The 15,542-nt window shown below is 37.1% G+C and overlaps 1 protein-coding gene and 1 long non-coding RNA gene across 5 annotated transcripts in view; one reads left to right on the forward strand and one right to left on the reverse strand.

The window, feature by feature from the left end:
* Positions 1 to 449: 449 nt before the first annotated feature.
* On the reverse strand, positions 450 to 2,214 carry LOC131510467 (uncharacterized). The gene is made up of 2 exons (XR_009261067.1): positions 2,114 to 2,214; positions 450 to 1,876 (listed from the first exon to the last, which is right to left on the reverse strand). It is a non-coding gene; the product is annotated as an uncharacterized LOC131510467 (long non-coding RNA).
* A 71-nt stretch (positions 2,215 to 2,285) lies between these two features.
* Positions 2,286 to 15,542, forward strand: part of TMEM161B (transmembrane protein 161B) — a 72,333-nt gene continuing 59,076 nt past the window's right edge. For 2 of the 4 annotated variants that reach the window (XM_058727578.1, XM_058727596.1), the window contains exon 1: positions 2,286 to 2,423. In XM_058727578.1, coding sequence (XP_058583561.1) covers positions 2,421 to 2,423 — 3 coding nt within the window. In that variant the 5' untranslated portion in view covers positions 2,286 to 2,420. The remainder of the gene's footprint in view (positions 2,424 to 15,542) is intronic. The other 2 variants (XM_058727638.1, XM_058727628.1) reach the window with 1 other exon arrangement.

Here is a 15,542-nt window from a genome sequence, read left to right on the forward strand (position 1 = left end):
AAGAGGAGCTAATCAGGAAAACATTTTGTGAACAATATGGAGCTGGTCTTTGAAACAGTGATAGGTCTTAATGGTTGAAAATGTTCCAGGTCATTGTGGGTGTTGAAGGAGGAAGTAACTTTTCTGCTGTTCTTAAGTTATTTGAGAACAGTTCTCACTCAGGACATTGCAACTTTTAATAAAACAAACAAACAAATAAGCCTTAACAATAAGCAACCAAGACTTGGATCAAAGATTAGACTAATTCCCTTGCCAAGAGTACTGAATTTCTTCCTAATCTCCCTTATCCACGTCTTTTATTTCCTTTCATAATTTTCCCCTTTCTTTTTATCTGTCAAACTCTCATCTATTTTAAAGAATGGAAATAGGTAAATCCCTCTACTTCAACACACGTAACCAATACAAAACACTAATTATTTGTGGGATAAAAAAGACAGGGAGATGCTGCCTTTAAACATATATGGTATGCATTTTAATCTTTAGAAAACATTACGTATAACAGATTTTTCACACTGTAAAAGAAATTAGAATATTAAAGGATATTAATCAAGGGTTATTTATCAAATTGTCAAATACCAAATAAGGAACATAGAACTCCATGATCTATTAAAAATGATAAGCAGATAACGAATACTGACTGTGATTTCCTCTCGTGGTTTTACTCTGGCAGGAATAGATTCCATCCTGATAATAATTCCAGTCTTACTGTCACATAGGAGGAGATGCTCTGTGAACCTCAATGAGGCTGCCAGGTTTAGGACGGATGTAAGAACCAAAGTGTCAGAAATGAAAGAGTAAGACTTCACAGGATGTGTTGTTACTGACAGACTGATAGCCAGTTTCCTTCTCCACCTTTTCTTCCTCAAGGATAGCAGCTGCTTCCCACAGATACACAAGCAGAACGACTCCAATCCTTCTCTACCACACTTATCATCTGCAGATGCCCTGGGGCTTGTCTATTTACAACCTTGTCCCTATAGAGCAGAGGTGGAACCCTCAGGGAAGTTCTGGATCCTTTAGCAGCCGGTCTGTTTCACCAACTATTTCTCAGCCCCACCCCACCTCCAGCTACTTCCCAAGTTGGTACTTAAAATTCCCGTATCTTTATCACATTATTCATCCCCCTTCCCCCCCACCAAAAAAAGAAAATTTAAAGTAAAAACAACTCATACACTCTGTCTCTAGGCCCCTTTTTCATATAAAGCAGGCTTCTTTTGGGTGGCTCAGAAGTGGTTCCCATGGTCTTTCGACCATTTATAGCTTGGGTATCATGCTCTCCAGGTACATGTATAGCCACTCCTGCCTGCCCAACCTTCTTAAATTTCTTGTTAAGCTTCCTAGTTTACCTCCCAAGACCAGCTTTACAACAAAACTAGATACTGGCAAAAAGAGATCCTGTAAGTGAAATTGTAGATACAGTCACGTCTTAAACAAGGATCCCAAGTTGTGAGATTAATTTCTGGGTTAAAGGTCCTCTGTATATCCACTTCAAGCCTGCCTCCAGTACCGTGGCTTACAGCCAAATAAAAAAGGCACAGAGTTGCTGGGTACAGATTTTGGAAAAAAAAACACAAATTAAGAGGTACACGGGAGTTTCACTTTTTCCCCAGCTGATGATATATATTTTTTAAAATAAAAGGAGACCGTCCACATTGGAATGTATTAAATAGGCAGAATTCTCCTCCTGGTTTCTCTGCTCTTGTAGATGTTCCTCTGGCTTCAACTGGTATATATGAATAGTGAAGAAACATCTGAGGATCAAATTCCACTGCCCCGAGGAAGAGGAGCGCTGCTGGACGCACTAAAGCAGGTAGAAGAGATGACGGAGGGACAAACAGGTCTGTGGAGATCCGGAAAGTCTCCAGGAAGGGGCAGCCTGGAAAAGGAGAAGGTAAAAGAAAGCGTGTGGCTGAGTTCAGGCAATTACTGTTGTCTCAGCACGACCACGGCCTGTGATTTTTCTCCCTCACTAAATCCTCTGGGGTCAGTCCCCACCCCGTTCATCAACCTGCGCCTCCATCGCCTCCCCGGGCGAGGAAGCGCTCCGGCCCAAACCACCCAACGTACCTCCGAAGCTCACGATCGCAGCAACACCCCCCGCCCGCCCACCTACCTGTGCTGCGCCTGCGCCTCCCCCCCGCGCACTCTCAAGGTCAGCACCGCCCCCAGCCTCTAACCTAGCACCCACGGAAGTGGCATTAGAGGACGTCCTGCGTATGCTCACCTCTGCGTGGCGTGGGGTCGCAGTCGTTCAAGGAAGGGAGGGACTTCCTGTCCCGCGCGGGCAGAACTTCCGCCAGAGCCGGAAAACTCTCTCCCTCGCGTTGTTTAAGAGGCTCCCGTCTGCAGGGTGGGGAGGGAAGGTCCAGGACGGTCCCGGGGATTCCAGGGCGTCCGGTCTACGACCTGTCCTTGGCGCCATGGTGAGTCCTCGTTCGAAGACTGGAGTAACAACAGTGGGAAGGAAGGGGCCATGAGGTCAGTCCTGTGAAGGTAGCCAGTCGGGTTCCCGGCTGAGGATGGAGCAGGCGAGAGTAGTGGGATGATTCGTGGGGGCAGGACCCCGCACCTGTCCCGGAGTGCTGAAGCTCCTGGGCCCCTGAGGAAGAGCATCGCCCTGCCCAAAGGCGAGGTTTGCCCAGGAGTACCTAGTAGGTAGCCAGAATGTTCGTGGTCCATTCACTGTGTATGGCGTGTGGCGCCAGGTGGTCCCTAGAGCTGACCTTGCCGGGTTGATCTTTTCCGCCCCTCCCTCCTCCTCTGCTGCTTGGCAGTGGCCAAGAACTTAAGATCTTAGAAATTCCTTTAGCTTTTCCAAGTTGACACAAAGGAACCCTTTCTTGTAGAGGATCAACACTTGCCACCTAAGATAAAGGGCAAAGTCAGCTTATCTTTCAGACTCAGCCCATTTGAAATTGGGAAGGGTGTCATAAAAAATTCAGACTCGGTAAGGAGGGATTTTATTCGAAAGGAATATTGCAAAGGTCTGGGGAATGGGGCTATTGCATAGGGAGAATGCTCTAACCATAAGATTGGCAAGAGTCTCAAAGGGTAAGCAAAAAGGTTTTTCTTTTATAGGGAGGAGTAAAATAATGGTAGGAAGAACCATATGTGGGGAGGTGAGATGAAAGCATAGTACATTGAACAGTTAATCAGATTGTTTTACTCTCAGGCCAGTCTGTTCTGAGGAAGAGCTGTTAAAAAGGAGTTGTATGCTGCTTCAGACTGAACCGGGGGAAAGAGGATCTTAACCAGAATTTCAGTAACAAATGTTTTGTTTCAGTTGATGTGTGGGCACATGCAGTTCAGCCAATCACTTGTGAAACAAAGAATGGGAATTTGTGGGCTCTGTCTCTGAGCTTGTCATAGGTAAACACGTGGAGCATCTGTGAGCCTTACCTAAGTCATGTGGGTACCAGTGGTTCATTGCAGTAAGCCCTTTAGAAAACACAAAAGGGTGTAGGGGGTATTTCTGAACCTTTGTTCTTTTCCAAGATCACAAGGATCTGGTAAAGTTCAACATTGTCAATTATTTGACTATATAAAAGATTTCAGATTCTCATCTGGAAGGGAGTGTGTCTTGGCATTTAGTTTCAGTGTACCGTGTTTATCCAGGACCAAATGTCGACCTTGTTCAGCTGTTGTGTACGATGTTGGACTTTCAAATGACTTAGAAACTTCAATGAATGTGCAAGAAAAGAACTTCAAAGTAATGTGGTTTCTGGTGTACTCTACCAGCTAATGTAACATATGATTCTTTTTGGTACTCTGTGTGTTTTTAACTTCAGTGAATAATACAGTTTTTGTTCATTAAGAGTTTTTTTTCTTTTCTTCTCTTTTATATCAGTGAAATTAAGACAAAGATAGGGTATAGTAGAATGAGAAGGAGCCAAAGACAGTAATTAGCCTAACCACCTCCACTCCACTCTCTCCCTAATTTGACATAAGGAAGAGTCTGAGGTCTGGAAATAAGCACTGGTTTCCCTAAGATAACACTAGTTTGGCATAGTCAGACTACTACTGACTTAAAAACTCAGTAAAAAATCTCCACTTCTAAATTTAAGCTTAGTTTTTGCTTATTGGTCTGAAAAGCAGAGGGTGAAAAAACAATAAAAATCCTTAAATTTACAATAGTCACAAAGAAGCTGAATGTGAACTTACGCCCAGTATTCTGTAATACTAGAAGGAGAACTCCTCCTCCTGCCATCTCAAAAAATATAGTTTTATTTTAGGTTGAGGTAAACTCATGCTGTTTCTCAAAATGTCACGTAAGAGAATGTCACCTGGAGAAGGTCACCAGGGGCCAACTAATTGACTCTCCATTCTGGTATTGCTTATATTTTTGTGTTAACTTACTTAACTCCACTTCAGTGTTCCCAGTCATGAAGTTGATAACGTCTGTATATGCAAGTTTAGGCAATTTATTTTATTTTGAACACAGCTTGGTTAAATTGAGAACTTTTTCACAGCTTGGGCCTAATGCTATGCAAAACAGGCTGTACTTGAACTCAGAAGACCCAGATTCTGCCCATTATTAGTTCCATGAATTTGGAAAAAGGAGTCAAGTTAGGTAAGGGTTCCAGTTTCCTCCTAGATAAGAGAAGTGGGGCTTGATGGAGATTAAAACATTTTTTTTTTAAGTTTACTTATTTTGAGAGAGAGAGAGAGAGAGAGAGAGAGAGAGAACGAGCAAGCTAAAGAGGGGTGGAGAGAGAGAGAATCCCAAGAATCTGCACCGTTGCAGAGCCTGATGTGTGGCTCGAACTCACGAACTGTGATATCTTGACCTCAGCCTAAACCAAGAGTTCTTAACTGACTGAGCCACCCAGGCACCCCAAGATTAAAATACTTTCTAATTCTCACATTTCTGATTCTTTAACTTTCAGGACTTTTTTCAGAAGAGGTACATGTTTCTCATTCAAAAAATTTTAGTCTTGGGGCGCCTGAGTGGCTCAGTCGGTTGAGCGTCCCACTTCAGCTCAGGTCATGATCTCATGGTTCGTGAGTTCGAGTGGGTTCGAGCCCCGCGTCGGGCTCTGTGCTGACAGCTCGGAGCCTGGAGCCTGCTTCAAATTCTGTGTCTCCCTCTCTCTCATCCCCTCCCCTGCTCATGCTGTCTCTGTCTCTCAAAAATAAATAAATGCAAAAAAAAAAAAAAAAAATTTAGTCTGACTTCCGCTTTTTTCCTTACCCACTTTTTTCCTTACCCTTTTGATTTTTCAAGTTTGATTTTTTTTTTTTCATTCTCCTTGTGTGTTTTTTATACATCATGTAGGTAATACTTGGAATCTTCGTACATATGTTTGGCCAGGTATTTCACTATTGTCCTAAATACTATTACAGAATGGAAAGCAAAGCGTTGGGACACCTTGATTTTACTTGTTTTAATTGATAAAAATTCACTCTGTTCTTTTATTCCCTGGTACATTAAGTAGACCCAAACTCAGTAAATGCCTGTGCATGTAATAAGGTTCTTCTATTGTGAGCAGATGAGAGTAGGATTATGGTCCAGACTAAAAATACTTAGTATTCACTCTTATGTTTTTCTTGCATGTTGTAAAAATTGTTAGTCTATAGACAATTTACTAAAGGAATGATGAAACTATTTCTTTTCTTATACTTTTCTTTTTGAAAATTACAAATCAGCTGTAATCAAATAGATCTTTTTACCATTTAAGCTTATTTGCAGGACAAAGTATGTAGAATAGAGCTAGTTCCTGGAATTGGAGGTATCTCATGGCTTGTTTTATCTATGTAGCATTCTGTGGTAATTTTTATTGCTGGGATTGAGCTATGTTGTCTGTTGGCAAAAAAAGGGCTGTCAACTTCTGCCTTACTCATTTAGAGTTAATGAGAAGGATTAGGGGGCCGAAAGGGGTATTGAGAAGAGAATGGTAAATGTTATAAGAGGTATGTATAACGTGCTCAAAAAATAGAAGAAAGAAATTCTAACAGTAGGTGTCATGTAGTAAGTGACTTAACTGAGGACACTAGTTCTTAAATTTGAGTTTGTGTAGAATTCACCTGTGATGTTTGATAAAAATGCTTATCTGGGCCCCATTAATGGGAGGTAGAATTTCAGAATCTTACTTTTAATTAAGAGTTTTACAGTTAAATCTGAAATTGGGAGTCCTTAAACCATACTTTGAGAGAATTCTAATGCAGACCTTACAGACTTTAGTGGAGGTATTGGAGAGATTTGTGCTGGGTGATGATCAAACATCTGCAGTTTATTGATATGGTGGATTCTTTTAATTGATTTTTGAATATTGCACTAGCTTTGCATACCTGGAATAAATTCCGTTTGGCTGGGATATATAATTCTTTTCATATGTTGCTGGGTTTGATTTGCTAAAAGTTTAGGATTTTTGCATTTATATTTATAAGAGATAAAGATGATCTGTAGTTTTCTGGGCTGAGTGCTTTCTGTTAAGGAAGGTTATTAATTGTTTGATTCAGTTTCTTTAATAGATACAGGCCTGTTCAGATTGTCCATTTCTTATGTCGGTTTTGGCAAATTGTATCTTTCAAGGAATCAGTCCATTTCATCTAGGTTATAAAATCTGTGGGCATGGAGTTGTTCGTAGTGCTTCTTTATTATTTTAATGTCCATGGAGTCTGTAGTGATGTCACCTGTTTTGTTTCTGGTATTAGTAATTTGTGTCCTCCTTTTTCTTAGCCTGACTAGGCTTATTGATTTTATTGATCTTTTCAGAGAACCGGTTTTTGGTTTCATTGATTTTTTTCTATTGATTTCTTCTTTCCAGTTTTACTGATTTCTGCTCTAATTATTATTATTTATTTTCCTTCTGCTTAGTTTGGATTTAATCTGCTCTTTTTTTAGTTTCCTAAGGTGGAATTTTAGGTGTTTGATTTTAGATCTTTTCTAGTATTTACATTCAATGCTATAGATTTCTGTTTAAGCACTGCTTTTGCTACATACCATAAATTTTGATAAGTTATGTTTTAATTTAATTAAAAATACCTTGAATTTGTCTTGGTTTTTCCTTTTTGACCCATGTGTTATTTAAAAATGTATTGTTTAGGGGCGCCTGGGTGGCGCAGTCAGTTAAGCGTCCGACTTCAGCCAGGTCACGATCTCGCGGTCCGTGAGTTTGAGCCCCGCGTCAGGCTCTGGGCCGATGGCTCGGAGCCTGGAGCCTGTTTCCGATTCTGTGTCTCCCTCTCTCTCTGCCCCTCCCCCGTTCATGCTCTGTCTCTCTCTGTCCCAAAAATAAATAAAAAACGTTGAAAAAAAAATTAAAAAAAAAAATGTATTGTTTAGTCTTGACATATTTTGGGATTTTCCACTTTTTTTTCTGTTTACTGCTTTCTAGTTTAATTCCATTGCAGTCTGAGGGCAGACATTGTATGATTTCTGTTTTTTTTTAAGTTTAAGGTGTGTTTTATGACCCAGAATGTGGTCTTTCTTGGTGAATGGACATGTGTAGCTTCACGGATGAATTCTCAGGTTTTATCAGTTAGCCATATAGTGGCAGAGATTTGGGTTTCTTCCCACATCTCTGATTTTTCCTGTGACTTCTCTCCTTCACTACTTTCCTAAAGAGGCTTAGTTCAAATAATAGTAGAGACTGTTCTCGTGGGTAGGATTTGGTTTATTTAAGATTGATTCTTAAGACTAGCTTATACTCTGGTTTTGGTCCACTTTTTAAATTTAGTTCTTTTGTTTGCTCTGGAGTAAAAGCGTAAAGCAAATTTGGTTGATTTTAGAAGATCAGAAGATAATTGAAAGTGCTCGTTTCTAAGAGAGAACTTATTTTCTTAATGTTGTACTGTGGTTTTGCCCATGTTACTAAGTCGAGCGAACACAACTTGCCCCAAAGAAACTTTGAAGAAACTTGTCTATAAAGTGTCTCTTTACTCTTTATTTACCACCTACAAAAAAAAATCTTTGAAGGTCTGGTAGAATGAACATTCGCTTGGTTTTGATTGAAATGATTATACCTTTCCTTCCCCAAACATTTAAAAATCATGGTCTCTTCTCACAAGTACTGTTTAATCGATTATTCACTATTTATTAAGCACCATCTGTATGTAAGGTATATCTGTATTCTTGGCCATAGGGATATAACTTTATTAAACAGGGATAATACTGCCTTTGTGGAGTTTATGTTTTACTGGGAGATTCTGATGATAATGAAATGAGACATAATATGTGTTGGTTGTGATAAATGCAACTAAGAAAGATAAAAGCAGGGTGAGGGATAGAAAATGATTAGGGTGGTTGTTTTATTAGTTAAGTTATTCAGAGAAAACCTAAATGAGGTGACAGTGGAGTGGAACAAGTATGATTTAATATACATATGTATATATCTTCAACATACATGCCTGTTATCTGTGAGTACATATTTGGGAGCTATACCCTAAACAATTACTATAATGTCAGGCACAAAGCTCATATTGTCTGTAGCTACATAATTCTTTCAATAAAGTTAAACATTATCATTTTTCCAAACAGTGAACAGGTAAATAATTAAAGTATTTTTTTTTTTTTTAGTTTTTTATTTTTTTCAAGTTTATTTATTTATTTTGAAAGAGAAAGAGAATGAGGGAAGGGACAGAGAGAGAGGGAGAAAGAGGGAGAGAAATTCCTAAGCAGGGCTCCACACCAGCAGCATGGAGCCCAACGTGGGGCGTGAACTCACAAACCAGGAGATCATGACCAGAGCCAAAACCAAGGTTGAGACATCCAAACTACTGAACCACCCAGGCGCCCCTTAAGTATATTTTGTGTTTTTTTCCTTAAAGAAACCTCTATAATAGTAAGTGATGTTTTATTTAATAGATTGGTTTGTGCCACATATTTTTAGTCTTTTAGTATATTTTTTGAGAGAATACAACTCATTAACTCACAATATACTGATTTTACATTCATATCTTTCAGTTACGTAAAACAGACTTAGTTATTCCATTGTTAAAGTAGACTAAAATATCTTTGTGATTTGCCCATAATCAAAAGATTTAGAAAAACCTGGTATCATTTCAGGTTTTGATTCTTTGATGTTGAGACTCAGGGTCTTAATATCTGATTATAAGGTTGTATTTATTTTTAAAAAATCTTTAGGTAGTATGAAAAGCCAATCTGCTCATACATGCTCATAAGGATGATTTTGGGGAAAGTACAATAAATATATGGCATGGAAAGTATGCTTGAACTAGAACTAGATGACCTCTGGGGTTTGACTCAAGTTTTTGTGATTCTGAATTTGTGAAACTGAATATCACTGATATTCACTGATGCACATTTAGTTAAATGTATATTGAAGTGACAGTGGAGGGAATATTCAATTTGTCTTTCAAGAAGAGTTTCACAGAGGATTGATTGGACTAGGTTAAAAGACCTAGGGTAAGTAGAAGTATGTTAGGTGGGTAAGAAATTGAATTTTACTTTTCCTCATTTTATTTAAGTAAAAGTATTTATGTACCCTACTTACATTAACTCATTTAAATCTTCATGAAGTATTTAATCTTGGATTTTTTTTTTCCACCTCCACTTTTTTACCTGCTTTTTTTTTTTTTTTTAACCTCTATTCCACAGATGTAGAAATGGAGACACAGCAAGATTAGAGTAACTCTTCCAAAATGAAACAGTTATTGGTGGTGGAATTTGACTTGAACGCAGGCAGTTTGGCCATTGTATTGTTGTGCCAGTCTTACTGTTTACATTTGATAGGTTTCAACTTATGAGAGGAGTCATTTCCAGAACATTTTCCTATAGAAACAACATTAGGGTGTTATATTGCTAGAAAGTCTTTCCCAATCTAGTTAATAACTTCTATTACATCTCATATACTATTAAAGAAATCAATCATTACTGTCATGCATAGCACTAATGATTAGCCTAATTCAAGTGCCAAACAGGTCTGACATTGCTGCATTCACTCAAAATAAGAATTCAGTCCTTCATATTCTCTTCACCTTAATTGCATCCAGTTAAGGCACTCCTTCTGTACAGTGTTAATTTCCATTGCGCCTCTAGTATAGACTTGTAGTAACATTGATGAGGTGAGGAGCAATTAGAGAACTGGAGATGAATTGGAATTTCTTGTCATTGTTAAGTATCTAGTGTGCTAAAAGCCTGTCTCAGCCCATTTCTTTTCCTGAGGGCTTCTAAGGATTGGCTTGCTCATATCCTTTCACTTGGACTACCTGTTGCTTATAGCTAGAACTTAGTTTTCTCCCTGAGTTGCAAATAACATAGTATCATAGGGTACCTTGCATTCCCTACCATATGGTCAACGCACATGATAAAGGTTATTACTACCAGTAGATTTTTTTAAAAGTCACCTTGCCATGTTACTTACTTCCAGCTGACCATAACTGTTTACTTATCATAAAGGTCTTTTAGGGAAAAAAGTTGAAGCTCTGGATGATATTGATGAGTCTTTGCAATACATTCTTGGAAGTAGAGAGGTTTGGATTGTGAAGAAGAGATGAGATGGAAAATAATAAGGGACACTAGAAAGAGAAAGGGAGACCTTTCTCCTCCAGAAGTTAATTATGAAGAAAGAACTTAAACAAGCTGTTCTTCTCTGTATTATAAATATATGAGTATAGATTGCCATCATATGATGTCACAGATAAGGCACTATAAGGCTGTGGTAGGCCATGGCTTTTTTTTTTTTTAAATAAACATGATACTTTTTTTGATAAGTAGTAGACGCCTTTTGAAATACTAATCTGATTGCTTATTTTTTTTATGTAGTTATCTGTGTCTGCCCTTTACACAGTGCTTAGCTGATTTTTGTTATCTTTCATCATTTGATTGCCACTGTTTGCCCAAATACAATGATTTACCTAGCAAAGCAATGCCACACTTTCCTGCTTTTTTTTTCCTAAAAGAAAAAGTCATATTGGAGGATTCTGCTCCATCATGACTTCATTAAGTTCATTATGTTTGTTAAGTATTTTTATCATTTCAGAAGATTTTAGTCATTTTTATGATCAGTATAAATGATTGATTAAAAATGTTTCCAATTCTTTGTGATTTATGGGCATATGTATTCAAATATGAATGTTTATGTCTTTTGTTTCTGAATATAGTCTTGCTCAAAAGAGAAGCCATGACTTTTTTTCCTGAAAAGTTTTACATTATTAATAGTTACATTCATTAGTAGAATTTTCTTAACTTTAAATTCTTGCTTATTGTCTTTTCCCTTCCCTGTATTAGGTTAATTAATATTAGGACAGTGAAGCTTCACTTTATCATTTATTACCAGACAGCTTTGTTGGTTGGGTGGGTCAGATGCTAACTAGAATTAGAATTAATTGTAAACTAAGTCTGTTTTCTAATAGGAGGGACAGATAAGAAAGCTTTGGTAACATTCATTGTAATGTTAAATCATAACTAACTGAAACATTAGTTGGTTAAGACTAACACTAGTTTTGGGGCACCTCAGTGTCTCAGTTGGTTGAGTATCTGACTCTTGATTTCAGCTCAGGTCGTGATCTAATGGCTTGTGAGATCAAGTCCTTCATTGGGCTCTGAACTGGCAGCATGGAGCCTGCTTGGGATTCTCTCTCTCTTCTCTCTCTCTCTCTCCCCCCCCCCTCCCCTGGTCGGTCTCTCTCTCTCTCTCTCTCTCTCTGTAAATAAATTAACCAAATAAATAAACTTTAAACAACTGTTTTCTAACTTGATTCTGTTATTCATTGAGTACTTTTGATTTTGATAGAGAGCTTCTCAATCATATTAGAAGTATTGAAGGTCATCATAGTTCTTTCTCTTGATAGTCACTGAAAAAGAACATTTCAGATCATCAAGAAAAGGAATCCTTTAATAGGTAGAATTGGCCAAGTATCTGAGATAAACTTAAAAAACAAAACAAAATAATATCGTAAAACTCTTGGTATTCACAAGTTTCCTGAGAGAAATTCCTGCAAACCACTCACTGAGGGAAGAATGCTGGGCAGTGGGCTAGGTATACTCCTTTACATCAGAGCTTGGAGCTCTGATTTACTTTCAGGTCTCCTATAAATGTTAGCTCATTTAATCCTTATGAAGAAGGGATAATTGTTTCTATCAGCAGTAACTACACTTCACAGGCTTTGACGGTGCTTTAGAAATGGTAGGTGTGTGAATGCCAGTAATCCATTGTGTTTTTAATTAAAATAATTGCAATCATCAACAATAAGATCTTTTAAGAACTTGGAGATCATTTGCCAACTCATATCTTTTGTAGATAAGAGTGAGTCCCAGAGAGAGCTAGCTCATCTATCTGTTATTAGTGACAGCGAAGTTCTTTGATTCTAGTATGGTTAATTATTCAGTACATTAAAATATTTACAGTAAGTGCATCTTTCCAACAGTTACCATTAGGAGTGCACCTTAAATTTTCTTGGCTTTTGTGTGTGGCTTAAAATTTAGAGTTAAGCTAAAATTTTTATTTTAAATTTGTTTTGATGACATTTTATTAGTGTACTTACCACAGTTGTCGTTCTTAGTTTGTTTAAAAGAAAGTATTTGTAACACAGACTTAAATTGCATTAAATTGAGAGTATTGTCTTATAGAAACAGACTACTTTCTCTGAGATACAGTGTATTGTCTTTTGATCTTAAAGTGAATAATTTTCTTTTTTATGCTAAAGTTTAGTGCTTGGCACATAGGAATTGAATGTAGTGAAGGACAGTAGGCAAATTTATGCTTTATCCTTTTATTTCCTCTAAAAGGTAGTATTCAATATATATTGAAAACCTGCCGTGTTAGGCCCTTTCCGGGGAGTTGGGTTAGGGCTCAAGAAATGAGATGAGTAGTTTCATTGGAGGAGAGATCCGTAAATTGTTGGTCACAGTTGAGCATGTTAAAGTCTGTTTTGGAGTGATGTATATGCTTTTTTTTTTTTTTTTTTTTTTTTTTAACAAGGAAGGTTTTATAAGGGAAGTGAATATTGAGGGATGGGTAGGAATTGGTTTGAAGTTGATGATCCATAAATGCTAAATACAAATTTATTAGTTGTAATTAATAGGTTCTTTGGATATAGATCTATAGGGGTATTTTCTGTAATGTCAGAAAATACAGTTAAGGAAGAGTACTACATTTAAGAATGCTGTCTTCCATTGAGCCTTTTATTTGTTACTTATTAGTACTATAATGGAACATTTATGAATGTCTTAGGAAAAGGTGAAGTGGCTTGTTACCATCTTTAAAAATATTGCATTCTTCACCAACATTTTTTTAAAGATTTTTTAAAAATAAGTGTTTATTCCACACTGTATGTTAGCCAATTTGACAATAAATTATACTTTAGAAAATTAAATAAATGTTTATTCATTTTTGAGAGAGCATGAGCATGAGAGGGGTAGGGGCAGAGAGAGAGGGGGCCAGACGATCCGAGGCTGGCTCTGCACTGATAGTAGCGAGCCCAATGTGGGGTTGGAACTCACGAACCATGAGATGATGGATGACCTGAGCAAAAGTCAGACACTGAGTCACCCAGGCATCCCTAAAGAGAATTTTTTATTTTTATTTACTTATCTTTTATTTATTTATTTTTATTTATTTTATTTTTATTTATTTATTGAGAGAGAGAGAGAGAGAGAGAGAGAGTGCACACAAGTGGGGGAGAGGGACTGAGGGAGAGAGAGAATCTTAATCAGGCTCCATGCTCAGTGTGGAGCCCGACACCAGGCTCAATCCCACGACCCTTGGATCATGACCTGAGCTGAAATCAAGAGTTGGACACTCAACCTCAACCAACTGAGCCACCCAGGGACCCGTCTTCATCAACTTTTTAATGACTGAACAGTTATTGCTTTATATAAGATCTTGCATAATTCATTCAAAGTAACTGGAAAACTATCTTTTAAAATAAACAGCTGTTAATTTCAACACTAATGTTGAGATAGTTAATGAATTGTATTTAATTAGAATGCCCTCTGTTCTTTTGAAAATGTCTATTTTTGCCCTATGTTGGTTGGTCTTCCACTTTGCCTTACCAATTTATGTCAAGAAACATGTCTTCTCAAGTTTATTTATAAATTTAATGAAATTCCAAGGAATGGTTTTATATCGTCATCTTAAGCAAGAAGTCTGGAGTTGTTTTTGAATATAGTTATATCAAATTCATGCATGCTCCTATGTTGTATGTGTTATTAAGATATTAAGGATGTACTAAGGTATTTTATTGAGAATTTTTGATTTTTGGCCTTAAAGTATGTTAAATTTCTTACTCTCAGTTGGAAAATAGCAAAAATTTCTGCTCATACTTTTTACTTTAAAGAATTAAAAGCACATTTTGTGCTGTGAAGCACGATGCTGGCAAATCAAACAAATTCTGTAAGCAATTAAATTCAAAAACCCATTTAAATTCAAATCAGAGCAGTTGGTAATTATGTTTTACAGTTTTCTTTCTCTGATTTTACCTTCTTATTTATATAATTCTATTGGTAGTATTATTTTGAGGTGTATGAAGTTGCTGTTTGGTAGGTCAGAACAGTTAAGTATCTGTGATTTCATTAGATTCGTTTAACAAATCTATATTAAATCAGTAGGTGACCTTATTCTTTAGCTGGTTTTCTATCAAACCCTTTGATTATTTTCATTTTGTTTATTCAGCAAAGTTTTCCTTTTCTTATTTTCAGACCTGTTTAACTGTCTGTAAGGGCTGGGGCTAAGTAAGGACCAGGGTACTCACATAATGAACCCTAATATTCTAGAAATAGTCTATTGGCAAGAATTCTCCTTGCTTGTTAATGATTGTTTAAGGCTGCTTTTACCTGCTTTGGCATTATATGGAAGAGTTTCTCATCTTGATTAAATCTACACAGCCCTTAAACCTATTAGAAGTAATCTTTATTATTATTATTTTTTTAACCAGCTTGAGTCTGTCAGTCATCCACATGTATATCACACCTTTCTTCCTGAGTTTCTAGACCTCTTCTCAGTCACATTGCCAAGATCCTGAGCTTGGTTTGTTTATTCTTCAAAGTCTCTCAAACTTTGTCCATTCAGGTTTTAAATTTAATACATCTCTACACTACTTGTACTTCTCTTCAGTAGGACACGTCTCATAAAGTTTTTTTCAGCTTGCACCTTTGGTCTCATCTATTTCTGAATCTTAAGTGATTAAATTCCCACAAACCCGTCTCTAGAACATTCAGCACCCATCCAACATTGGTTCCTTCCCTTTTGCCTTAAGCATGTTTATTTTCCTCCTTATCAGGGTATATTTTAAATATATTTTCTTTGTCAACCATTCTAGTATCCATCAGATTTTCCTGTTATTGCTCAGTTTCTTCAAAGAATAATTTTGTCCATTATTTCCATCTAATCTTTACATAATTGCTTAAGTTTTATTCTTATCTGCTGATACTTCCCTTATAGGGATAATTAATAATTTTATGCCTAATTCCCTTTTTTCTCTAAAAATTTTAATTTTTTGGTTTTTCTCTTCCTTTTTTCTTTCTTTCTTTCTTTCTTTCTTTCTTTCTTTCTTTCTTTCTTTCTTTCTTTCTTTCTTTCTTTCTTTCTTTCTCTTTCTGTATGTCTGTCTATCTTTCTTGTAAGCTCTGTGCCCAGTGG

Source organism: Neofelis nebulosa, chromosome 1 (genome assembly GCF_028018385.1).
Source record: "Neofelis nebulosa isolate mNeoNeb1 chromosome 1, mNeoNeb1.pri, whole genome shotgun sequence".
NCBI lineage: Eukaryota > Metazoa > Chordata > Mammalia > Carnivora > Felidae > Neofelis > Neofelis nebulosa.